The sequence below is a fragment of the Ceratotherium simum genome, chromosome 12 (assembly GCF_057802395.1).
Source record: "Ceratotherium simum simum isolate JZ-2026a chromosome 12, ASM5780239v1, whole genome shotgun sequence".
In the NCBI taxonomy this organism is placed as follows: domain Eukaryota; kingdom Metazoa; phylum Chordata; class Mammalia; order Perissodactyla; family Rhinocerotidae; genus Ceratotherium; species Ceratotherium simum.
The window spans coordinates 17,902,900-17,930,759 of NC_141911.1; the positions used below are offsets into that span (position 1 = coordinate 17,902,900).

Below are 27,860 nucleotides of genomic sequence, written 5' to 3' on the forward strand. Positions count from 1 at the left end.
GTTTTTTTACGTTGAGAGAAATTTGAAGCATAGTTGTGTGCTGAAGAAGAGAAAATTAATAATTTGACAGTCTGAAACTTTTTTTGAATTAGAATGTTTTGAATAATAATTTCTAATAAGAAAATAATGCCATATTTATGGTAAACTGTTAAAAAATGAGTCACTTTGTGATTGGGTATGATCATTTGCAGTACAGAAATAGGATGTGCCCAAGTGCAAAGAATTTGAGCTCAAATATTTTATGTTGTGTGTGTGTATTTTGTATGTAAACAAACATGTAGAAATGATTGGCCCTTTGTAAAGGAAAAATTTGATTTGGGGTTTAGCTAGTTTCCAAAGCAAATTTAAAAACCTTTTTACTTAAATGGCTAATGAAAACATAGCTGGTCTCTGTTTTGAATAATTATGTTTAGGGTTTAATTGCTTCCTACTGTTCTCACTGAATGTATTGGTTAAATTGATGTAGGAAAATGCCAGGGTTTGTTATCAGTTTATCAGCTAGAAATGATCAGTATTTGCCAAAAGAAATAAAGTGGCACCTGGATATTCCTAGGTAAGATGCTGATATAGCTTTAGTCATTCTTTAAACTTAGTACATTAAATGATGAACAGGGAATCCTGCAAAACCTGGCAGCTATGTATGGAGGCAGGTCCAGCTCTTCAAGAGGAGGGAAGCCAAGAAACAAAGAGGAAGAGGTATGCTTCCCGCATGTTCGCTACCTCCGTCACATAGCCATTTTTGAGTTTATTGCCTTCCTTTCTTGCATGGTTTAAATTCTTAACAATTATTCGAGGATTTTGTAGGTCTATAGGGACCTGTTAATATATTTTGACTGACATACTGTGTCATAATTTTGCCCCATAACTGTTATTCAGTGTTCTGAGTTCAATTTCTTTTCTTTTGATAAAATTAAAAATTTATAATTATAATGTATTTCTTTTCAGAAATAAGTTGATCTAAATTAAACATTTGAAAGCTAATATTACATTTCCATTAACCAGATTTCAAAACTTTTATTTCTTGCATTCAGATTAACACTTTTCTTTAAATTAAAAAATTTTTAGCAGTAAAAATGTTGATAGTTTTTCTTTTAAATTAAAAATGTTGTGTTCTTTTTCTCCTTGTAGGTTTATCTGGCAAGGCTGAGACAAATAAGACTGCAGAATTTCAATGAGCGCCAGCAGATTAGAGCCAAACTTCGTGGTGAAAAGGCAGGTTGAAAACCAATTTTTAAAAAGTAGTTGAGTGACATTATAATAGATTAAGATTAAAAATGCTGTGCCACTAACACACAATAAAATCTAATGAAGACAGTGAAAGTCAAAAACCAGAAAACTATACATAGGGATAAAGTAAATCTTATTTATATAATTTAAAATTGATAGGACTGTTCCAGAGGAATTCTGAGAGGAAAATATAAGTAGTACCCGTGAACATATAAAATGATACATTTTATATCATTCTCTTTTTATCTTTTTTTCTGTTGTCTGTAAGAAATGATAGTTGTAGAGCGTTCACTTGCAGCTGTGAGAGAGAATTAGTAGCGTTTAACAATTTACCATTTTACATTTTTAGATGTTAGTTTATTCATATTATCTTCTACAGAGCTCTGTGCTGAATTTGAGATTCTATCCTAAGTGGGTTGCTTATCTATTTATTTTGTAGAAAGAAGCTGATAGTTCTGAAGGACAAGAAAGAAGTGAGGAGGCTGACATGAGGCGTAAAAAAGTTGAAGCACTTAAGGTATAGACTAGAAATGATACAGGGTTTCTATTATGAAATTGAAACCTGAGGTAGAAACTTATATTCTTTGTGGGGTTTTTTTTGTGAGCAAGATCAGCGCTGAGCTAACATCCATGCCAATCCTCCTCTTTTTGCTGAGGAGGACTGGCCCTGAGCTAACATCTGTGCCGATCTTCCTCCACTTTATGTGGGATGCTGCCACGGCATGGCCTGACAAGCAGTGCGTCGGTGCGCGCCCGGGATCCCAACCCGGCCCACCAGCAGTGGAGTGCTCGCGCTTAACCACTGCGCCACAGGGCCAGCCCAAAACTTGTATTCTTAAGTCTTGCATAGTTAAATCACCTTATTCTCTTGCCTTAATTTTTCATTTCCCTTTATCCCTCACTTTTTGGTTTCTGAAAAACAGGGTTTTTCTCTAATTATATTATATATTTATGGACAGCAATTTGATGAAACCATGACATAAATACACGAAACTGTCACACATGTATCCTAAGAAAGAAAAGATGGTAACCTTAAAACTGAAAAATATAATTGTCCATTTTTGTGAGGACAAATGAGATCCATGTATAATAATCATAGTTTAAAGTTTTTATGTTTGTATTTCCATTAGAATGTACTTGCATTTATTTTCATTTAATAAATACTTATTGAGCCCTGGGTTTAGGTGCTGGGGATATAGCATGAGCTTACGTTTTTATTCTAGATCCACATACGCATAATTTTGATTCTTTTTTTGGCTAATGTGTAAATATGTTTATAGAACTGAAAAAAAAAGCATAAGACCCTATGCCTTTCTTTCTAGTAACTAATTTTGTTGATCGTTTTTATTTTCAGGCCCAAGCAAATGCACGTGCTGCTGTACTAAAGGAACAATTAGAACGAAAGAGAAAGGAAGCATATGAGAGAGAAAAGAAAGTTTGGGAAGAGCATGTAAGATTTAGCTCATATTCTTAATCCTGGTTGGGCTAATGTTCTTATATCTCTTCCTGAGTGGTATATCAGCATTATAGTTTTGTAAGTCTATTTTTTTATTCTCATTCATTCTCCCTCTCCCTTCCCCTCCCCGCTCTCTCTCTCCCTCCCTCCCCACCCCACCGCCAGTATTTAAGGGCAGTCTATATGGAAGTTATTTAGGGGTTTGATTTGGGATGAGAACCTAATTTATTTTATTTACATTTTTTATTATTGCCAAGTAGCTAATCAAAGTCCCAGCATCATTTAATGCAAAGTGTTTAAGCAACACTTTCCTTCTGCCGCTGATTTATAATACTACCTTTAAGATGTATTAGCTAGAGAGTTAATCTATAGCATATATGCATCAAGCTGTCTCTTCTGCTCCATTACTCTGTTCTGCCAGTACCACATCGTATTAATAATTTTGGATTTAGAATATATTTTAATTTCTGATAGGATTCTTCCTCCTTTCCCCTTTACTCTTCTTTTTACAATTGTTTTCCTTAGTTATTTGCTCTCTTTTCTTTACCAGATACAGGTTATGGTAATTTTTGTTTTTGTTTTTTTAAAAAATCCTGTTAGAATTTTCATCGGTATTACCTTAAACCTATAAACTAACTTAAGAAGAACCGATATGTTTATAATAGTCTTTATCCAGGAGCATGTTGAATATCTACATTTACTCATTGTTTCTTTTATATCTCTTATACAGTTTTAATCATTTTTACCTCATACGTGTTTATATTTTTTGTAAAGTTTATTTCTTGATAGTTTATAATTTCATTTCTGTTTTTAAAGAGTTTTTTTTTTCCCTAACAGAATATTGCTGAAATTTGGAGAAATTGTTGGATTTTGCTTATCTTTTATGCTGAGTTTACCTGTTCTACCAATTTTCCGTTAATTTTCTGGGTTTTTAGCATGTGACTGTATCATTGGCAAGTAGTCATTATATATGTCATAACAATAATTTCCACAATTTATTAATTTTTATTATATGTCAGGCACATTATAACCACTTTACATGTATTGCTTTGTTTAATCTTTACAACTTTACAAAGCAGATATAGAAAGGATAAAACAATTAGATGAGATCACATTTCCAGTAAGTGCAGAACAGGAATTTAAACCTGGGTCTGCTCAGTTTTGAAGTCTTTATTCTTATGCACTGCACCATAATTTCCCCTGCTTTCTTTAAGTTGTGTCTTTTATTACCGTTTTATTCTTACTGCCTTGGCCAGAACTTTTAGGACAGTGTTAAATAATAATAGGGATATTGTGTTCCTGTCTATAACGGAAATACTTCAGTCATTTCTCTGTTAGGTATGGTAAAATAGTAGGGAATATATACTAGTTTTATCTTAGTGTTTTACAGTTTTTATCAGAAATATGTTTTAGAGTTTTATCAAACATCTTTTGTGTACCTGTTAATGTGATTATATTTCTTCTTCATCCACCCATTGGTGTAATATACAGGGAGATTTTCTCACCAGATTCTTTTTTTTTTTTTTTTTTTTTTAAAGATTTTATTTATTTATTTTTCCCCCAAAGCCCCAGTACATAGTTGTCTGTCATAACTGCACATCCTTCTAGTTGCTGTATGTGGGACGCGGCCTCAGCATGGCTGGAGGAGTGGTGCCTCGGTGCTCACCCGGGATCCGAACCCGGGCCGCCGGCAGCGGAGCGCATGCACTTAACCGCTAAGCCACGGGGCCGGCCCTCTCACCAGATTCTTAATGAAAAAGAACCATTTAGCTATAAGAGAATGAGTGAAAGAGACAGAACTCCAGAAGTCAGAATAAGTCTAAGCATTTTTTGATAATTCCCTTTCGTTTTCTATTCAAAGTAATTTTAGGTAATAACTGCTCTGATTTCTCCATCCTCTGCTAGTTATGTTTTTCTCTTCGGTTTCAAAAGTCCAGCAGTAGAGAACTCGCATCTTATTTCCCCTTTTCTTTCCTGACTTAAGACATATTATGAACAAGGCTTGAATATGAAGCAATAACTGTGGTGTCTAGTAATTCTCTCCTGGCCCATGGGCCAAAATTTTACCTGGCTTTAGATTATTATACTGTTTAAACCATGTTTTAAATCCAGTGTTCCCTATTTTCCCCTTTCCTTCCCTTTGTTTCAGACATAGCACATCAATTACTGTGCTAACTTATCAGCTCTTCCCCAACAGAGTGTTGTAGCAACCAAATTTGTCATAAGTAGAAATGATTCTCCTTCATAGTCAGAGCCAGTGATTTCTTCTATTACCCAAATCACTTTCAAACTTATGCTGATCTGGAAAATAGCGTGAGCCTACCTTTGGTGGCATACGTATATAGCAATTGGGAACAATTTGCTTTTGTTCTCTTGGGATTATATCTTCAGCACAAGAAACAGGAACATTTCATCCTGTGCTGATTTGCACGGTGGAGCAAAGATTATAGCAAGATGAATCGGTATGAAACTCCCTGTGTGTTCTTTTTTAATCAACTTTCCTCATCGTAAGCCCACCAGTATCATCCATGTATTCAGCTATAATACCACAGTTGCAAGCTTTAAGGGCCATTGCCCCCACACAGTTTTTAGTTTAGTCTTTAATAATCCGTACTAGCAGTCTACATAGCTCATGAAGGTGATTAGGATCGTAATATATCCATTAAAATATGATGAGCTTATGCTTAGTGCAAATTAGCCTTATTTTAAAAATGTGATCTGTTATGCAAAATTACGTGGGGGCATCAAAGTACTTGATAAGAGCGGTCTGCATGGCTTTGATTATATGATACCCTGTTGTCTTAGAGATGGGTCAGCTACTCCATATCCACTTCCCTCAGTATGTATGCACAGGCCCTATCTTGGCAGCAGGCCTATATAATCTACCTGCCACACTGTGCCACCTATCTTGTGTATTTCCCCAAGGTAGAGTGAATGGCTGTGTCTTAGTTCATGGTGTGATTGGCATGTGGGATACTGGAGTAGCACATTTATCAAGGGGAGATGTTTTCCTTTTCTTCCAGTTGTGTAGGGACTACTCACTTTAGTGATTCAGAATGTTATGCTTCCAATAGCTCAAGTTAATATATTCAGAGAGCACAAAGCATGAGCTTTGTCATTATGTTTCTTTCCTAAAATCATCCCTTGGTGGGCTGAAACATAGCCCACAAACACTTTTAAATGTGGTCTTCAATACGTTTTGTGTAATGGTTTTCTAAAGTGCAGTTCCACAAACAGGCTTCCTTTTTATAGCTTGTTTCTCATTGTCCTGCCCATTCGACAAGATCATAACCAGTGTTACGAGTCAGTATAAACGTATGCTTGATCATTCAGTAGCTATGTATATAATCTGTCTGTTGTGTTGACTGTCTCATTTATTTCTTTGCCATCTTATTCTCATTGGTGCTTGACACCTCCATTGACATCCCTGGATTGCAGTTCTACACTTGTAAATGGAGCTGTTTTACCTCATTTTTCATCTAAATTATAGCATGGTGCCCATTCTGCATATTTCTTAGCATCAGTTCAAGCAAAATATCTGTGGAAGTCTGTTCCTTGGTTAGGTCAGAGACTATCTTTTAAATATGATGAGTTCCTCCTTTATTACATTTCACTCTTTGTTGTATATTTCATTTCTATCTGTCTCATTCTTTGAACCTGCCATACTGGCCTATAAGGCTTCCAGTGGACACGCTCCCCATCTCTGGCTACCTCAGAATGTTCTTATCCTTAGTCTTGCCATCCAATCGCATCCATTTAAATAGACACATCATGAGCTCAATTTGGAATCATGCTCCCTGTGCCAAGTGTCACTGGACATTAACAGCCTTCCAGAGATCTCTGCAAAATATGTTTATTTGACGTCAAAGGATGCAAGAGCATCAAAGAGAATCGGTATTCCACTTATGCTGAGGGACCCTATTTCAAAGCTGCTCCTCTGATGATCTTCTTAGCATGAAGTTGACTTTCCCTAAGCAACAAGAACAGAAGTTTCACAGGTGGTGGTGGAGGAGGTGGAGGGAGAGGAGAAGGAGGGGAGCACGTCTGGAAGCACTGTTAGGTTTTATATTTCAACAAGTGCATTTTATAATTTATGTCCAATGATGAGTCAGCTCTGAGCAGGTACTCTACAGTCTTATATAATACTTTTATTACTGAGCAGCTGTACACTTCCATTGTAGCATAGTTCTGTTTCCTCAGATGACCAGTTGGAACCAGGATCCTCTACTGCCGGAAGGCTGCACTAGACTTCATTATACCCAGCCAACACACTTCCAGCTGTGTTGAGGGAATTATTTTATTGTGTACACTTTTGGTAAGACAGTCAAACAAGGTGTCCTGGCTTCTTCTAGCTGAGGGACAGACCGGTCATTTAAAGTAGACCAGTTGAATTCTCTCTCAGGGCTTCAGGCTGAAGCATAATATCACAAGATTTGAAGTTGGAGTTTATTTAATCTAGTAAGAGAACCTCGTGAAACCATGAATTAGTTTCTGATACCTAGACAGCTTCCCAGGTTTTTTAGAGAGCTTTCCTTTTCTTTTGTAATCCTACTTAACAGCTCTTTTCTCTCTTTCCCTCCTCTCCCCTCTTCTCCTTTCCTCCAGAGTTAGTTTCTATTGCTTTCAACCAAAGAAACTTAACTGATTCACCATGTGAAGTGCTCAGCATGGTACCTGGTGAATAGTAACAAATAAATTCATTGGGAACTCTGTGTCTCGTGATATTTCAGAGTTATGCATAGAGAAGTATTCAGTAAACGTTGTTTACTGAATGGATCCTAGTATAGTGAGGAAGAAAACGAGGCTGGAAAGTCATAGAAGAAGAGATCCGACTTGTGGCTACCACAGGTGGGGATTGGGAGTGGGGGAATTGGAGGAAGATGGTCAAAAGGTACAAACTTCTAGTTATGAGATAAATAAGTACTAGGGATGTAATGTACAGCATGGTGAGTATAGTTACCACTGCTGTATGATATATATGAAAACTAAGTAAATTCTAAGAGTTCTCATTACAAGGAAAAATTTTTTTTTCCTTTTTTTCCAAGTCTTTTTATCGTATGTGAAATATGAGATGTTAACTAAACTTATTGTGATAATCATTTTACAATGTATGTTAGTCAAACCTTTATGCTGTATACCTGAACCTCATACAGTGATGTATCTCAATAAAACTGGAAAAAAAATGAGGCTTGGAATCAACATACTTGATTTTTAGCCTCAGCGCTGCCAATTAATTAGCCTGTTTGGGGAACTGGCTTAATGTTTGCAGGCCTTTATTTCCTCATCTCCTAATGAAAGGCTTGATCTCTAATGTTGCTATGTCTAAATTGCCTAGAAAAATAATGTAAGTACTTAAGTCCAGTTTAATCTACAGAAAATGGATTAAAGTTGTTTTACCAAGTAATTATTTTGATTGAAAGTTTAATTTAGCATAATCTAGATGTAGTAGAGGGGGCTTCATATGTCTGTATTTACTTTTTGACCGTTAGTGTAGCTCAGGAGTGGTTAACATGGCATTCAAAGTTGGAGTTAGAATGATTAAATTCCCTGAAATGTTCGTTAAAAGGTTGATTATATGGGGGCCAGCCCGGTGGTGTAGTGGTTAAGTTCATGCACTCTGTCTTGGCGGACTGGGATTTGCAGGTTCGGATGCCGGGTATGGACCTACACGCCACTCATCAAACCATGCTGTGGCCACGACCCACATACAAAATAGAGGAAGATGAGCACAAGATGTTAGCTCAGGGACAATCTTCCTCAAGTGAAAAAGAGGAAGATTGGCAGCAGATGTTAGCTCTGGGCCAATCTTCCTCACCAAAAAAAAAAAAAGTTTGATTGTATGTATGTTGATGCATTTTTCATCAGTATCAGTAAGACCACATCTCTTTCATTGAATTCTCAAAAGTGTCTTTGATCTAACAATTGGTAAAAATCACTGTCTTAATTATTCTGATTCTTTGGCATGTTTACCCAATTTTATAAATTTTTCTCTTTGTCACATTTAATGGTAAAAACTGTAGTACTAAATAGGACTTTAATATTGAGAATCATTTTCATGTATGATGATAGGATTTTTTCCCCCAACTAATATAGTATTGCCTTTCTGAGCCAGCATATATGCTTTTATTGTGAGTGAAATATATAAGAGCAATAGATTCTGTTTTTAAGAAGGGTAACAATGTACTTAATAAGTAAAATTCAATGAAAAATAGAATAAGGGAAATTCTGTCTTGGTTAGGTCACAGACTATATTTTGAATATGGTGAGTTCCTTTTTAATTGCATTGAACTCTTTCTTGTGTATTTCATTTCTGTCTTTGTCCTATTTTTTGACCTGCCATACAGGCCTATAAGGCTTCCTCTAGGGTGGAAATGCTTCCCTCTTCTGGCTACCTTGGAATGTTCTTAGTCTTAGACATTTTTGTAAATACATTATAGCAATACTAGTTCAGAAAAATTATTCAGATACAAGTACTTTTATATTTTTGGTTCTTCAGAGACAGAGTTCTGAGAAGTTAAATATGAATTTGATAAAATTTGGCCATGATGTATCTTTAGGCTATATAAAATTATGTGTGAAGCTGCTCTATATTCAAAATATGAAATCAGGCCATTTAATAATATTTTCTTAGCATATATTAAATTCTTACTAATCATTCAGCATATAGAGATGATTTGTATTCATCTATGCTTCAAGAGTAGGTAACTGATAGTTTAATGTGTTTATAAACCTGGCCTATTTGGTGAAATTTTGAGTTTTTGTCATTTGGTGGCACTGCTGGTTAATTTTCAGCAAATAGCAAAATTGATGGATAAAATACAGGCAGTTTTACGGCGATAATTAAAACCCTTTTGTGGAGATATAAGCATTGTGGAAAAGTCTTGAATTTATGAACCTGGTGAGAAAATGGCTAGGAAAAAATGCTCTGAAAGCCTTTTGTTTTGTTTTGTTTTGTTTTGTTGTGAGGACGATCAGCCCTGAGCTAACATCCATGCCAATCCTCCTCTTTTTGCCGAGGAAGACTGGCCCTGGGCTAACATCAGTGCCCATCTTCCTCCACTTTATGTGGGAGGCCACCACAGCATGGCCTGACAAGTGGTGCATTGGTGCGCGCCCGGGATCTGAACCCGGGCCGCGAGCAGTGGAGCACACGCACTTAACTGTTAACACCATGGGGCTGGCCCCAGCAATTTGTTTTTTTTAACCTGGCTTATGAAATTTTCAGGTCAATGATTTATTCCTTTTGCAAGTTTTTTAAAAATTGTGATTGAATTTTGAAAAACTGCTTAGAATGAAATATGTATCCTAGACTTAACTTGGTGATCAATTTTGTAACAAAATTGGGTTTTGTTTTGAAATTATATGTTTTTGTCTTCTATGAAACTTTGTTTTCTTAGTTAATTTAATTTTGTTTTTGTCATATTGGATCAACTTTCTGAATTAAGGACTCAGTCTAATGTTTTCTCTCGTGATAATTTAAAAATACATTATCTTCTATCTCAAGATCTGGTTAACATTGAATAGCCTTAACATTCAGGTTATAAATAATATATCCATGATATTTACATAGAAGGCCCAAGTTCTGCTGTACTAACAAGTTGGTGATGTGTGTTACCTTGGCTTATAATGATGTTGCCACATCTCAGTAGTTACCCTGAATTACCTTTAAATTTTCAATAACTGACTTAGTTTTGTTATTAAGTACTTACAGGAGTTAGTAGGATGTTCTGTTTGTCTTTGGCTTAGATTTTATATATCTGAGTTTGTTTGCTTGTTCGTTAGTTCAGGTTCTTCTGATCTGTTTAGCTTAGTTGACCCAGGGGAGAGACTAGTGTATGTTTGATTATAGAACATAAGCATTTCCTGAAGGTTGTTGAAGATCATTACTATAAAGGTGCCAATAACTTTCTCTTACGCATTGGATCAGATATCTTAGATCATAGACTATATATCATAAGTCATTAGCCATATATATGGCAGCTAGACAGATTTTAATATACAAAGTAAATTTTAATAGTAATATGTGAGACGTTTTCTTCATTAAAAGTATATTCTGTTGATTAAAAGAAAAGATTTGCTTCTGTAGGTACAAAGATGAGTAGTGTGAAGAGAATTTAATAGAAATTTTCCATATCTTAGCATAATCCCAACTGTACTGAATTTGGTTATCTTTGGTCTCATACTCTGTTTAACTCATAACAGTTTATCAATAAACAGATTTTTGTCTCTGTTACTGTAGGTTTTTCTTAAGATTGAGATTAATATAGAAATCTCTCTGTTCAGTGTATTTTACCACTTAAGAATATAAGGTCAAGATAAAGGATTTTCAGTCCCTTTATGTGACTTTTGACATTCTTTAAGGACAAATCTAAGTATTCCCTAGAGGTTTTTAAATTTTTCTTAGGCCATATGTCTACAGTTTCAGAGAATTGTGCCAGTGCTTTGTCTAAATTGTATAAGAATTATGTGTGCATGTGGATAAGCATTAAAAAAAAGTATAGATAAATGAAGTATAATTAGAGCAGTGGGTGTAGGTGACTTGTTTCCTTTTATTAAGAGTTTCCTTAATGTTCCTATCATAGGCTTCTGCCCAGTAATTTTGGAAATGACTTTTGAGATAATCTTTATAACCATAAATGAAAATTGTATCATAGGTTGAGAAGGGAAGTTGGTGCTATTCTTACTTTAGTGAAATTATTTAAATTCATATTATCTCTCCTGTTGAATGTCAGACATACAATTAAAATACTCTTGATTATTTTTTTAAAATCTTAGTTCTTTAAAAATTGGTGAAGTATTTGTCTTTCAGGTTTCTGCTTCTTATTAACTTCTGTCATAAAACCTTATGCAGTGCTAAAACCTTAAATTCTGATTTTGCACAAATGGGAGGTTTCTGTTTTTATTCTGCATTCTAGAGATCAGAAACTTGCTTTGTGCAAGTTTCTTCATTACGTCAGGGACTAAAACCAGACTTTTATTGTGTAAGCCAAATCACTGTACGTAATAGAAACTAAAAGAATGTTTGCTGAACTATAATAATTACTACCATTTATTAGGCACACAGCTGTGCGCTTTACATAAATTATCACATTTAATCCCTACAGCAAGTACATAATGAGTACAGCGTTCCCATTTTAGAAAGAAAAAGTTTGAAGTTCAGAGAGGATAAGAAATAATGAAAAATCACAGGACGAGTAAGTGAGAGTTTTGGGATTTGAGTGTAGAACTGTCCTACTTCAACTGTATTTTATTTCAACAATGAATGGCTGTTCAAACTGGCTACTCTACGAAGGCCACTCTCACTATCTCCCCTCCTGGCTTTATACAATTAGTTCTTTCTCTGGTTTATATTTGTTTGTTTTTCTCCAGATAATTTAGCACACATCTATCTATTTTTTATTTCTCTGTAACATACTGATTGACTTATCAGTATGTTACAGAGATTTATGTGTTCGCCTTTCTCGTCTAGTTTATAATCCTTTGAGGGAAAGCATAATGTCATCCATTTTGGTTTTTTCTTTTTGGTTTGAAAATTATTTATTGCAATTAGTTCTGGGTTTTTTTCCAGCTTTATTGAGATATAATTGTCAAATAACGTTATGTAAGTATAAGATGTACAACGTGATGACTTGATATATGTATATATTGTGAAATGATTACCATAATAAGGTTAATTAACACATCTGCCACCTCACATAGTTACCATATATCATTCATTTGGGATATCTATTATCTAGCACTGTGCTTGGCACTTAATACATCTTTGAATACAATGATTAATTAATTTTTAATCAGATATGCTATTTTTGTTTTCTCACAAAAATCACGTCAGATAATTTACTGAACTAGCGGAAATCAATTCATTAACTGAATTAATGTAATACAATTGATAAATATGATGTGTGGGAGAGAAGTAATTACTGATTTAAATAAAATGGCTGATTTGTATATCCAAATTAGTTTCCTTCAAAATAATCATCTAGAGAAATAACATACTTGTTTTAGAAGTGCTGCTATTTTTCAGAACCAGTTGGAGCTTGTTATTTCTCAGAATTTATGGTAACTCTTTTGAATATACTCTGTAGCAGTAAGACAATCATAAAATTTCAAAATGTTTCTATCTAATCTTTCAAGGAGATGCTGCTCAATTGTGTGAGCTCTAGATTTTTTAAAAAGTTATTTATAACATCTTAAACATCAGTATACTTTCTCAGTAGTGCTGAACTATGGGATTAAAGCAATGTTTCCATCTTTTTTTTTTTTCAATAAAGACTTTATCTTTTTACAGCAGTTTTAGGTTCACCACAAAGTTGAAAGGAAGGTACAGAGATTTCCCATATGGGCCCTGTCCCCACCTGTGTGTAGTCTCCCCCATTATCAGCATCCTCCACCAGCACGGTACATTTGTTACAACTGATGAATCTACATTGACACATAATCACCCAAAGTCCGTAGTATACATTACAGTTCACTTTGGGTGTTGTACATTCTGTGGCTCTGAACAAATGTATAATGACATGTATCCATCATTATAACATCATACAGAGTATTTTCACTGCCCTAAAAATCCTCTGTGCTCTACCTAGTCATCCCTTTCACCACCCCCACCCCCCTCCAATCCCTGGCACCACTGATCATTTTATTGTCTCCATAGTTTTGTCTTTTCCAGAATATCATATGGTAGGAATCATACAGTTTAACACTTCTTTGTATATTTTGGTTAATAGTCCTTTGTGTGTTTATGTCTTTTACAAATAATTTCTCCCAATCTCTGGCTTGTATTCTCTCAACAGTATCTTTCACAGAGCAAGTTTTTAATTTTAATGAAGTCTAGTTTATTAATTTTCTCTTTCATGGGTCATGTCTTTGATGTTCTATCTAGAGTTCTTACCAAACCCAAGGTCATCTAGATTTTCTCCTATATTATCTTCTAGGAGTTTTATAGTTTTGCATTTTATATTTAGGTCCATAAGCAATTTTGAGTTAATTTTTGTGAAGCGTGTAAGGTCTGTATCTAGATAAATTTTTTTGCCTGTGGATGTCCAATTGTTCCAGCACCATTTGTTGTAAAGACTATCCTTTCTCCATTGAATTGCCTTTGCTCCTTTGTTAAAGATCAGTTGACTATATTTGTGTAGGTCTATTTCTGAGCTCTATTCTGTTCCATTGATCTATCCTTTCACCAGTACCACACTGTCTTGATTACTATAGCTTTATAGTAAGTCTTGAAGTTAAGTAGTGTCATTCCTCAAACTTTGTTCTTCTCCTTCAATACTGTGTTGGCTACTTCCATCTTCTTTTGAACAACATAGATACTGGTGTAAAATTCAAGTCTGGAAGACTAAATATTAGAGTTGTATTACTACATTATGCTTAGAAGATGCTCAATAAATCCTGCATTTCAAGTATATACTCACCAGAAATTCTTGTTTACTGGTTTGAAGAAGAGACAGAAGTAGGCAGCAGACTTGCTGCCATGTTACTAGGAGCGTACCTGTGAATACAATTTCCTTATGTTTATTAAAGATTCAGAATCTTATTTCACATTGTTTAGAGTCTAAATGGCAAGATAAAAATGAACACATGAATATAACATGGTATTTTTAGTGAAGTAAATCTTATTACCTTTACATGTCACTTCTTCCATTCTCATTTATGTTGACATTTTTATAATGAGGGCTCTTATGTTGGGTGATTGATGTTAAAACTTTAAGAAGATTGTACCAAACTTGCAGAAATTGCAGAAGCATTTCTTTTTGAAGTGTAAGATGAATAAGTAAAATGTTTTTTCTTCTTGCCAAATATAGTAATGGATTAAAGTTAAAGTGAGAAGACTAATATTTAATCTTTTAGAAGACAGTTTGTTTTTTAAGATCATTTTATGAAGCATTGTTAATATAACAAAAAGGAGTTATTTAGTACTACATGGCACATGATTATGTTTACATCTAAAGCCAGAGATGTTTCTCTTTATTCACTGGTCTTTCAGCACCCAGCACATTGCTTTGCACAATAAAAATTGAGGTATGAAAAAAAAACTGCTGTGGATAGAGTGGATAAACAGTGATCTTATATATGCCATTTTATCTCTTCATGCAAATATGAATTTCCCAGTGTATTTAAATTCTTTATTATAGTTGGTGGCTAAAGGAGTAAAGAGTTCTGATATGTCTCCACCTTTGGGACAGCATGAAGCAGGTGGCTCTCCATCGAAGCAACAGATGAGATCTGTTATTTCTGTAACTTCAGCTTTGAAAGAAGTGGGTATGGTAAGTTTCCTAAAATTTAGATTTCCTCATAGTCAAAAGATTATTAAAAGGATTAAATTTAATGAAATTACATTAATTCCTAATGTTCTAGGAATGTTTTTCTAGGAAAAAAAATTATTTCTTAGGATTTTTGTTTATGGTTTACTCTGAATATTGGAGACTTGCTGTCCATAAGTTTTATATCTAGGACCACCTGGTAGTTCAAAATATCTTAAAATGATTCTTTTTTACTTTAAAAGAATATTGAACAAATAAAATATATATTAAAACATACCAAAAATAATGCAACAAACATTTTTATACCCCAGCTTTCACAATGAACAAAGGTTCACTTTTTAATGACTTTAAATAATGTCTCTCTGGTACTTAAAGTAATTAACTCTAGGAATAAAGTCCAAGACATGTCTACATTTATTTTAAATTTTTTGGCATAGGAAATGTTAGACGACTCAGCATAATTACACTTAATTCATCGATTATTTCTTTTACTTTCTACTTCTGAATCTCTAGCATGTCATACAGATAGTGAAACAAAGAAATACGGGCAAGTAAAAAGTTTAAACTTGGAAGTATGTGTTAGATATCCACCTAAAATGTGAAAACTCTGTTCTGGGGTTCAGGGAAATGGGCTCATGGTGTGAAATTTCAGCCTAGAATTCATCAGACAGAAGGGAAAAAGTCTACTGCATCGTGTAATATAACACATTAACCTGATTTTCTCCTTTCCTGGTAATTACTGTCTGTGCCTTTTAATTGTTGAGTTTCATTAAGTTTTTGCAGACAACCCTGCTGTTACTGCTACACCAATTTTTTACAGCCTTTGTGTCTATCTTGAAAATAAGACTGAGTAGGAAAATACAAGTTTCTTGGTCACTCTCAAGGACTTCATATAAGAAACTATTGCTCTTCAAGTAGGTTTAGTCTTTTTCTTTCTAGTAACGACTTTGCGTGTGCTACGTTGTTCACTACTTTAGATACATACCACTGTGTGGTTCTCTTCCTGGTACCCAGTTTCACATCTCAAGTAGCTGTTCATCTCTGATTGTAGCGACTGCTAATTCCTGGCTACTTTACTGGGTAAAATGCTCTTTGTCTCATTTACATGTGTTACTTTAAAACTGACCACTATACTCTTTTGTATTTTTCTCAGATATTACAAAATTGAGGTAATCCATGTAACTAAATGGTTTTTCTTTATGTGTTTTCTTGTTTTCTCAATATTCTTTAAATATTGCTTACTTAAAACTTTGAAAATTGCTCTTCTTACTCTGAGTCTTCCAGATACCTTTGCTTTTGTAGCTTTCATAACTACTAATTTCTTCTTTTCATATATTTAAAAATTCCAGGTGCTTTAGATCGCTATGATTATACTAATCAAAAGACAAAATTTGTATTATCAATAGTACAAAGGACTCAGAACTCATTGTAGTTACTCTCTTTGCTTAGGGAGAAAAACCAGTTCTCAATTATGTTTAGTAATATGGCTTAATAAGAATATATGCGGGCCCGCCCGGTGGCGCAAGCGGTTAAGTGCGCGCGCTCCTCTGCAGCGGCCCGGGGTTCGCTGGTTCGGATCCCGGGCGCGCACCGACGCACTGCTTGGCAAGCCATGCTGTGGCGGCGTCCCATATAAAGTGGAGGAAGATGGGCACAGATGTTAGCCCAGGGCCGTCTTCCTCAGCAAAAAAAAAAAAAAAAAAAAGAGGAGGATTGGCGGATGTTAGCACAGGGCTGATCTCCTCACAAAAAAAAAAAAAAAAAAAAAAGAATATATGTACGTGAAACATAAAGACAGCTTCAAAATAACACTGCCTATCTTGAATTACTTTATCCATCAAAACTTTTCCTAGCTCTAATTAAGAGAGTATATGAATTAATTTTCTTTTTATTTCTACCAATGACTTAAAATTACCAAAAATCAGGTGCCAGAGAAGAAGAGGATACAATTAACTATGTGATCAGAAATCCAAACATATGGCAAATAATTGAGAATTGGCCCATCTACTATATATTAAGTCTATTACTTGGTTATATTTAACTGTTTCTCATTGCTGATAATGAAGGAAGCTGTGTTAACACTTTACAGGAATAAAAAAAATCACAAGGAGAAATTTAATGAAAAACAAAATGTAACAAAAATATCAAATTTTTGTAGGTGGACTTTTAAATATACTTAAAAATAACATTATTTCTTACTCTGTAACTATCTGTGTTTAAAGGATGGAAGTTTAACTGATACCCATGAAACCTCAGAAGAAATGCAAAAGACTAACAATGCTATTTCAGTAGGTACAATTTTCAAATTTTCTCTGTTAATCATTTTACTTAATCCTATACATATTAAAACATAACATTTTACTGTTTCAGAGTAAGCGAGAAATATTACGTAGATTAAATCAAAATCTTAAAGCTCAAGAAGATGATAAAGGAGAGCAGTATCACCCTGATACATGTGAGATAATTGTTCATGAAGATGCTAAAGAACATGAAAAAGAAAAATCAGTTTCATCTGATCGCAAGAAATGGGAGGCAGGAGGTCAACTTGTAATTCCTCTGGACGAGTTAACATTGGATACATCCTTCTCTGCAACTGAAAGTAGGTGTAAAAGTATGTAATCCTATTTTGGTCTAGCACACGTAAACTTGTAGATGGGGCACTATGAAAGAAAGAACACTTAGAGGGATTGAGAGAGGCTGGAAAAATTTCTCTATATATTTCTATATGTGAAAAATGGAGAAAACTATTCAACCTTAAGAATAGGAAGAATTTTTATTACAAAAGTGTAAAGTGTGAGAAAGGGAACTAATGATACATATTTAAATTGTATTATTTTAACTCTTTCTACCATGTTAGATTAATCTATTACCAGGAATATTTCTTGATGAGAAGTAGAGTAGTGAACTTTGATAAAATCTCAGAAAGGTCCCTTAGGAATTTAGCAGGGATATTGAGAAAATCTCACTTAGTGATTCATTTATTCAACAATTACTGAGCACCTACTATTTTTTTACATTGTCATAGGCGCTGGAGATAAAACAATGAATGAACAAAAACATATGTGCTCTCGTGGAGCTTACATTTTAAAGGGCAAGTCTGACCATCAACTAAATAAGAATAGTTTTAAGTAATTTTTTTGGTGGACTGTTGTCGTAAAAATCTTTCATACATTGGAGACAGGCCTAAAAATTCCATAGCATTTATTTTGTTTACTTATTCAGCAGTTCTTTAAAGATTTTTATTTATTCAGTTTTTTCCCCCCAAAGCCCCAGTAGATAGTTGTATGTCATAGGTTCACATCCTTCTAGTTGCTGTACGTGGGACTCGGCCTCACGTTGGACGGAGAAGTGGTGCCTCGGGGCGCTCCCGGGATCCGAACCCGGGCCGCCAGCATCAGAGCGCGCGCACTTAACCACTAAGCCACGGAGCCGGCCCCAATTCAACAGTTCTTTATTGAGTCCCATTCAAGGCCACACAGGCCTAAGCAGTGAGGATACAATAATGGTTAAGACATAGTCCCCTCCCTTAAGGAGCTTAGGATCTAGTGGAAAGGGAGGCATGTAAAGAGGTGGTTATAGTTGATAAGTAATAAGCTAGGAATAATCATAGACTGCTGTAAGAATACGTATCAGGGCGTAAATAGGTCTTAGGAGGGCCAAGCTGCTTATTTCTTTTCTTTACTGTCCCTGTTCTTCAACTTTCACCCATTTCTGAAGTCCCCTTTATAGCAGAACTCTTCCAAGTGTAATCTGTTTGCAACTGCAATTCCTCTCCTTCCAGTCTCCCTTAACCTGCTTCAACTAGGCATTTTTCCCTACTCCTCCATCAGAACTGTTCTTTTCAGGGTTACCAAAGACCTTCACAACGGTAAGTTGAATTTTATGTATCCACAACATTTGACATACTGGATTATTATCTACACTCCCCACCCCGTCTTTCTTGAAACCCTTATTTACTTTTCTGTACTCTATTAAAAGTAAACCTCTTCTATAATTTTTTTTAAATCATAGCATGTTATTTATTTTTCAGGAACTAGTCACATGCTGTAAATATTTTCTTCATTTGTTTAAATATCTTTTGCCTGTGTTTTCTTTTATAATGTAAACTTTTAAAATAAGCTCATCTGACTTGTAGTGTATGTTTTGTGTTCCATATCATATAGCACAGATTTTATATATGAAAAGTAGTCATTAAATAGACATAAATAGAGACACAAACACAACTGATGTTGTGAGATCTCTTGGATGGTGGGGCTGGAGATAATTTAGAGCACCTCTCAGGCAATAGGCTATCGCCAGTGTGACAAAATGGGATAGAGGCAGAGGGAGAGAGGTGCAAGTAAGTTTTATAGAAAATGAAAAAATCCCTGCCATGTTTCTTAAAAATGGGAAGAAAGGTCATATGCAGACCAAAAACACAAGAATTGGGTAATCTTTTTTCCCCATTTATATTGAGATATAATTGACATATATCACTGTATAAGTTTAAGGTGTACAGCATAATGGTTTGACTTAACGTTAATTATCAAATGATTGCCACAGTAAGTTTAATTAGCATCCATCATCTCACACAGATACAATAAAAAGAAAAAAAATTTTTTCCTTGGGATGGGAACCTTTAGGATATACTCTCTTAACTTTCCTGTGTATCTCTTTCTATGAGTTTGGTTTTCTGTTTGTCTTTTAGGATTCCACGTATACATGAGATCATACTGTATTTATCTTTCTCTGTCTGACTTATTTCACTTAGCCTAATGCCCTCAAGGTCCATCCATGTTGTTGCAAATGGCAGGATGTCCTCATTTGTTATGGCTGAATAATATTCTGTTGTATATATATACCACAACTTCTTTATCCATTCATTCAGCATTGGACATTTAGGTTGTTTCCATGTCTTGGTTATTGTAAATAATGCTGCTGTGAACATGGGGGTACAGATACGTTTTCGAGTTAGTGTTTTCATTTCCTTTGGATGTTTTCCCATATAGTCGTTCTATTTTTAATTTTTTGAAGATCCTCCATACTGCTTTCCATAGTGGCTGTATCAGTTTACAATCCCACCAACAATGCACGAGGGTTCCCTTTTCTCCACATCCTTGCTTGGATTTGTTATCTCTTGTCTTTTTGATGATGGCCATCCTAACAGGCATGAGGTGATATCTCGTTGTGGTTTTGATTTGCATTTCTCCAATGACTAGTGATGTTGAGCATTTTTTCATGTACCTTTTGGCCTTTCAAATATCTTCTTTGGCAAAATGTCTATTTAGGTCTTTCGCCCATTTTTTAATTGGATTATTTGTTTTCTGCTATTGAGTTGTATGAGTTCTTTATATATCTTGGATATTAACTCCTTATCAGATATAGGGTTTGAATATATTTTTTCCCATTCTTTTCACTTTGTTGATTGTTGGCAGTTGGGTAATCTTGAATGATCATATAAGCCTATTTCAGACAAATATATGAGGACCTATCAGGTACTTTATTACCTTATTAAAAGCACTTTCAGGGTCTGGCCCTGTGGCTTAGCGGTTTAGTGCGCGCGCTCCGCTACTGGTGGCCCGCGTTCGGATCCCGGGCGCACACCGACGCACTGCTTCTCTGGCCATGCTGAGGCCATGTCCCACATACAGCAACTGGAAGGATGTGCAACTATGACATACAACTATCTACTGGGGCTTTGGGGGAAAAGAAAAGAGGAGGATTGGCAATAGATGTTAGCTCAGAGCCGGTCTTCCTCAGCAAAAAGAGGAGGATTAGCATGGATGTTAGCTCAGGGCTGATGTTCCTCACACACACACACAAAAAAACGCTTTCACATGGAAAGTTAGTGTGAGACTTAAGAATAGTGTTATACAAATATTTTGTCTCATGAGTTCAAAAATCATGTTTAATTTATTAAGTGGGCAATGTATTCATGTGATAAAAACATCATATATTATAAATACTGTATAGTTGAAGTTTCTCTCCTGCCTCAACACTTATACTTCGTTTCCTTCTCTCTTACCAAGCAACCACTGATATTTATCCTTCCAGAGCTTATTCACATATATGTGTGTGTGTATTGTGTATGTATGTATATGTGAATAAAGATACATATTTTTTACTCCCTTCATTTTACATTATTTATTATATATTATCTATATTATTTATTATGTTGCTTATAAGCATATCTTGTAGATCTTTTCATACCACTACATAAAAAAAAAAATCCCCTGTTCTTTTTTATAGCTGTGTAATGTTCCATTGTATGATCATACATGATTTACTTTTCCCAACATTTCATTATGAAAAATTTCAAACATGACAAATATACCCTCCATTTAGATTCTTCCATTAACATTTTACTATGCTTGCTTGATCACATATCTATCCATCCTTCTATCCATCAGTCTATCTTATTTCTTGATGCAGTTCAGAGTTCATTGCAGACATTGGTACACTTTGCCCTAAGTACTTTGCAGCGTGCATATCATTAAACAGAGTTCAATACTTGTTTGGAAGTTTATTTTTTTTCATGTTAAATTACATACAATGAGGGGCCAGCCCGGTGGTGCAAGCGGTTAAGTGCGTGCGCTCCGCTGCGGTTGGACCGGGGTTCGCCGGTTCGGATCCCGGACGCGCACTGACGCGCTGCTTGGCAAGCCATGCTGTGGCGGCGTCCCGTATAGAGTGGAGGAAGATGGTCACGGATGTTAGCACAGGGCTGATCTCCTCACAAAATAAATAAATAAATAAATAAATAAATTACATACAATAAAATGCAAAAATCTTAACTGTACATTTGGTGAGTTTTAACAAATGCCTAGACCTACATAATCCAAACCTCTATCAAGATATAAAACATTACCATCACCCCAGAAAGTTCCATGTCTCTTCCCATTCAATCTCTGCTCCTGGCCTCCCAGAGGCAACTTTTTCTGAATTTTTTCTATCTTAGATTAACTCTTGCTGTTCTAAAATATTATTTAAACAGATTGTAACAGTTTGTACTCTTTTGTGTCTAGCTTCTTTAACTCATCATAATGCTTTCTAAGAGTCATCTGTGTTGTGATTATTAATAGTTTGTTCCTTTTTAAAATAAATTCTTTACTTAAAATTTTTTTTTTTTTTTGGTGAGGAAGATTGGCCATGAGCTAACGTCTTGCCAATCTTCCTCTTTTTTGCTGAGGAAGATTGGCCCTGAGCTAACATCTGTGCCCATATTCTTCCATTTTGTATATGGGACGCTGCCACAGCATGGCTTGATGAGTGGGGCTAGGTCCGCACCTGGGATCCGAACCTGCAAACCCTGGGCTGACGAAGCCAAGTGTGCGAACTTAACCACTATGCCACCAGGCCAGCCCCTAAAATTTATTTGTTTGATATTGGTATAGTCACTTCTGCTTTTTCTTTCTCAATGTTAACCTGGTATATCTTTATCCTTTTTTTCCTATTAATCTGTGTCTTTTTATTTAAAGTAGATTTCTTGTTGAGTTTGCTTTTTTAATCGACTCTTACAACTTTTAACTTAGTATATTTAGACCATGTACATTTACTATGATTGTTAATATGGTCAGATTTAAATATACCATTTTGCTATTTGTTTTGCTATTTGTGTCATCTATTCTTTGTTCCCTTTGCCCTCTTATTTCTATTTTGCTTTCTTTTGGATTGAGTATTTTTTATGATTCCGTTTTATCTCTGTTATTGGCTTATTAACTATAGCTCATTGTTGTGTTATTTTAGTATTTGCTTTAGAGTTTATAGTGTACATCTTTAACTTATCACAGTCTATCTTCAAGCAATTTATTACATTTCACCTATAGTGCAAGACCTTAAAGTAATATACTTACATTTGTTCCCTCCCAGTCTTAGTGCTGTTCTTTTTTTTTTTTAATTTATGCTATTAACCCCATAATACATCATGGTCATTTATCCTTTAAAAAGTTTTAAATAATAAGAGAAAAATCTTTGGTATCTACCCATGTAGTTGTTACTTCCAGTGGTCTTCATTCCTTTGTGTAAGTCATATTTCCATTTGGTATCCTTTGTCTTCTGCCTGAAGGACTTCCTTTAACATTTCTTGTAATGCATTCCTGCTGGTGATGAATTCTTTCAGCTTGTGTATGTGTGTAAGAATGTTTATTTTGCTTTCCTTTTACAAAGATATTTTTTCTGGGTATAGAATTCAGAGCTGACTTTTTTTTTCCTATTAGTGCTTTAATTATGTTGCTCCAGTGTTTTCCAGTTTGCAGTTCTTTTGATGAGAGTCTTCTGTCATTCTTATTCTTTATTCCTCTGTATATAATGTGTCTTATTTCTTCTGGATACTTTTTAGATTTTTCACCTAAGCCTTGGTTCTAGTAAATTTGATCATGATACGCCTTTGTGTCATTTTCTTCATGTTTCTTTTGCTTGGGTTTTGTTGAGCCTCTCGGATTTGTGACTATATAGTTTCATCAAATTTGGAAAATTGTTTGCCATAGTTTTTTCCACCTTTTTTCTCTCTTCCTTTCTAGAAGTTCAATATGGATCTTGTTAATGTTTTCCTTGTCTCTAAATATCATCATCAATCTTCTCTCTAGCTTGTTGAAAATATGGAATTCAGTTATTATGACAGTTATAAATTTCCTTGTCTAGTAATTACATCATCTCTGTCATTTTGGCCTTGGTTTGATTGGTTGATGTTTTTTTCCCCTTTTATTTTAGGTTGAATCCTCCTGCTTCTCTGCATGCTTAGTCATTTGTGTTTGGAAGCCAAACAGTGAATTTTACCTTGATGGGTGCTATATATTTTTGTGTTCCTGTAAATATTCTTGACCTTTGTTCTGAGACACAGTTCAGTTACTTGTAAATATCTTGACCCTTTTAGGTCTTGCTTTTAAGCTTTGTTAGGTGGAACCAGAGCAATGTTTACTCTATGGGTAATCTGTCCGCCTTTACTGAGTCAAAAACCTTTCTGAGTAATCTACTTGATGGCTTGTGAATTACGAGACTTTCTTTTCTGGCTAGTGGGAATAGGGACTATTTCTGATCCTGCGTGAACTCCAAGTATTGTTCCCTCTACTGCATTTGGGTGATCTTTTCTCTAGACTACAGTAATTTCCTCACACATGTGCTGATCGATATTCAGCTTAAGACTTGAAAGGACTCTCTGCAGTTCTCCTGAGTTCTCTGTGTAGCTCTTTAGTACTCTTCTGCCAACACTAACCACTTTTGCCTCCCTAGACTTCCAGTTCTGTCACCTCTGCTCAGAGAGACCACCAGCTCCACCTGGTTTTCCCTCACCGTATCAAAGGGGATGAAGTCTGTATTTTTTCATATGGATGTTTGGTTTTTTCAGTTTTGTTTCTTAAGGGGACTCCTCCCCCCCATTAGATTGCTTTGGCACCTTTGTCAGACACCAAGTGGCTGTAAGTTATGAGTCTGTTTCTGGGTTCCCTACTCTTTTGTAACCATCCTTTTAAAAAGTTGTTCCTATTGTAATCATTTTGGCTGTACAAAACTGAATATTAACTGTTAATTTGCAGGTGCTTATTTTTATGAAACTCATACACAGAAATTTATATCAACTTGTATTTGGTTACCATTGAAAGTTTATATGTCTTATACTCCATAATATTTGAGATTATATCCTATCTATTACTGCTTGGTACCTATATAGTAAATATACTATTACCAAACATTCTAAAGACTCCAACTTTGTTAGATAATTTCCTTTTTTTTGCTTTGCTAAATTTCATTGAAAAGGTTTACCTAAAATTATTATTGTCAGAAAGAAAGTGTCAGTTTCCTATTTATGATGTATAAGATAAAATAAAACAAAATTTCTTAGGAATACTTTTCTCTACTTTTAATCGGTATGCCCATTTATCTTAGGATTTGTTTTCTATTCTCTTTAATTAAATTATAGAAACAAAATACTTAATTTATATATTTTTTGTACTCTCCCAAATTATTAACTATCTTAGGTATTTTTTTTCATTTTCTCAAATTAAAATTATAATTTATGTTTTCCTTAGAACTAGAATTTAATTCCTAAGTATTTCAGAAGGAACTTATAGGTATTTTATTACTAGTATTAATATTTATTGATTATTATTTTTAATTAGTTAATTATATAATTATGGGGTATTGTTAAATAATTATTAATATTTTTAGAACTTGTGTTACTCTTCTATCATTCATCATTCATTCCCTGGAAGTCTTTTTTTAAGCATCATCATAATATGCTCTTTGTTTACAAAACTTTTTCTTGTGAAGCACTAATTGGAGAGAAGACCTTAAATCTGCCTTATAATGCAGGATTATTATTATGTTCTGTCATTGAAAGTTATTTTTTTTATCTTATAGAACATACAGTGGGAGAGGTTATTAAATTAGATCCTGGTGGATCTCCAAGAAGAGTCTGGGGAAAAAGCCCTACAAATTCTGTTCTAAAGTTACTTGGAGAAGCTGAACTACAACCTCAGACAGAACTATTGGAAAAGACAACCATTTCTGGTAAGCAGAAAGCAGCTGTTTTTCTAAGAGTAGAAGTAATATTATTGAAAATCAAATTGTATTTTTTAAGATGTGTCTATTTTAAGTGAATTGTTTGTAATAGATTATCTTTGTGTTATAATAATATTCTAGTTAGATGGAGAATGGTTGTGTTTTCTGGGGAGTTGTCTCAAATGATAGCCTTGAGTTTTGATATGATATAACCTGAATGGGATCTAAAAATAAAAGGAAAAGGAAATGTGTGTGGAGGGAGCCATAAAAGTCAGAATGATGTTTTTCCTGAAGAAAGATATAGGAGCAGTACATTGAGATGAATCGTGTATATTTTAATGTGGATTCAGGAATCAGGTTGACTAAAAGACTAAAAGATATCTGCAGTAGGTATGACATACATTATCCTAGGACTTGGGAGGATGAGTTCTTGTGAGGCAGAAGGAAAATCTGATCCATGAGTGTTGTGGGTCTTGGTATTATAGCTATGCATAAAGAAGACTGTCTGTGTATAAAGCAGGTGTTTTCAGATTTAACATCTTATTCAAATGAAGAGGAAGTTGAATATAGTTGTTTTTTTTTAAGTTGTGTCTAGGCATGAATGTGTGCATATGTCACTTTTGTGCTCTTTCTATCTCTGTCTCTCTTTTTTCTTTTTCTCTGTCTCTCCTTAAAGCTTAGAGTGAAACTCATATCCAAAACTGACAGAAAAACAACTAGGAGGTGAGGCTATTCACATTGTATATATAGGAATTAGCCAGATGCTGATAATTAGCCAGTGAAATGAACCCATACACATGTCAATAAAGTGGCAAAAGTGGGTTGCTATTTCCTTATTAAGGGTGAATCTCTTAGCATATATAATCACTTGTTTGAGAAAAGGGCAAGTACACAGTGTGTATATTTGTAATTAATTTGTTCATACTCTTGTGTCTGGAAATTGTGCAGTTGTATGCCAAATACTAGTCAAAAACAAAAATACTAGTAATTTAATATGCTTACATCTCAGTCTGAGCTTGTTCTCAAAATGCCTCAGGCTTTATTCAGGAAAAAAATGCCTATAGGCTAAAACATTTTCAAAAATAATGATAAAAATTTCAAATTATTTTGTAGTCTAAAAGTCCTATATATGTTCATTCCCATCAGAACTATTACTTTAAAAACATCTGATTCTGATACCTCTTATGTAAAAATTTTTATTGCTTAAATATGTGTAATTTGATATGTGGTAATACTTAGGCAATGTGAAAGCAGGGCTTTCCTGCTCCATGTTAAAATAATCCATCTGGGGCCGGCCCCGTGGCTTGGTGGTTAAGTGTACGCGCTCCGATGCTGATGGCCCGGGTTCGGATCCCGGGCGTGCACCGAGGCACCACTTCTCCGTCCATCCTGAGGCCGAGTCCCACATACAGCAACTAGAAGGATGTGCAGCTATGACATACAACTATCTACTGGGGCTTTGGGGGGAAAAAATAAATAAAATCTTTAAAAAAAAAAAAAATCCATCTGCCTAGAATTGGAACTGAGAAATAATTTATTTTATGATTTGTCTTATTTTTTTTAAATTCCATTTACCAACTATTTATTTAACACTTACTATCTGTGTGTACTGTTATGTGTTAGGAGGTAAAGCTACCAAGATCATCCTTGCTCTTGGGGGACAGATACAAGTGAAAACAAATAAATGATAATATTTCATGAAAAGGACAAGAATAAAATATTCACAAAGAGGTAGTGCAGAGATGTTTAAGTAATTAACTTTATTTTGGATAGTTAAAGACTGCCCAGAGTCATCATCTGCCCTCGCTTTAATTTTTTTCCCTAACTACATATACTTAGAAGAATATGCTTTATGCTGGGATTTTAAGACAAAGAAGTCACAGTTCTTACCGTCAAGGAAATCACATGTGACAAAGTCTATATTAGAGGTGCTGTGTGTGAAATTCTATGGAGCCACAGTTGGGGAGGCTTTATATCAATACTACACAGTTTCATTAATGATAGTATGGCCCTTTTGGGTAAGGGAAAGCCACAGAGAGAGCAAGTGGTTTTGAGCTGGGCCAAAGATAAAAAAGAGCTCATTGGGTAGATAAGGGAGAGAACAAAATTCCAGGCAATATGCAATTCCAGTACAATCATGTGCCACATAATGACATTTTGATCAACAACGGACCACATGTATGACAGTGGTCCCATAAGGTTATAATGGAGTTGAAAAATTCCTGTCACAGTGGTCCCGTCATAATGTTGTAGTGCAACACATTACTCACATGTTTGTGGTGATTCTGGTGTAAACAAACCTACTGTACTGCCAGTCATATAAAAGTATAGCACATACAGTTATGTACAGTACATAATATTTGAAAATGACAAACGACTGTGTTACTGGTTTATATATTTACCATTACTATTTATATTTTTATTATTATTTTAGAGTG

The 27,860-nt window shown here is 34.8% G+C and overlaps 1 protein-coding gene across 1 annotated transcript in view; it reads left to right on the forward strand.

Moving 5' to 3' along the window:
• The window catches only part of NEK1 (NIMA related kinase 1), a 179,826-nt gene that overhangs the window by 107,596 nt on the left and 44,370 nt on the right, over positions 1-27,860 (forward strand). The window contains exons 19-26 of the mRNA XM_087437435.1: positions 613-696; positions 1,129-1,212; positions 1,667-1,744; positions 2,582-2,677; positions 14,821-14,952; positions 17,172-17,237; positions 17,320-17,548; positions 25,282-25,431. Of these exons, the coding sequence (XP_087293561.1) occupies positions 613-696; positions 1,129-1,212; positions 1,667-1,744; positions 2,582-2,677; positions 14,821-14,952; positions 17,172-17,237; positions 17,320-17,548; positions 25,282-25,431 (919 nt within the window). The remainder of the gene's footprint in view (positions 1-612; positions 697-1,128; positions 1,213-1,666; positions 1,745-2,581; positions 2,678-14,820; positions 14,953-17,171; positions 17,238-17,319; positions 17,549-25,281; positions 25,432-27,860) is intronic.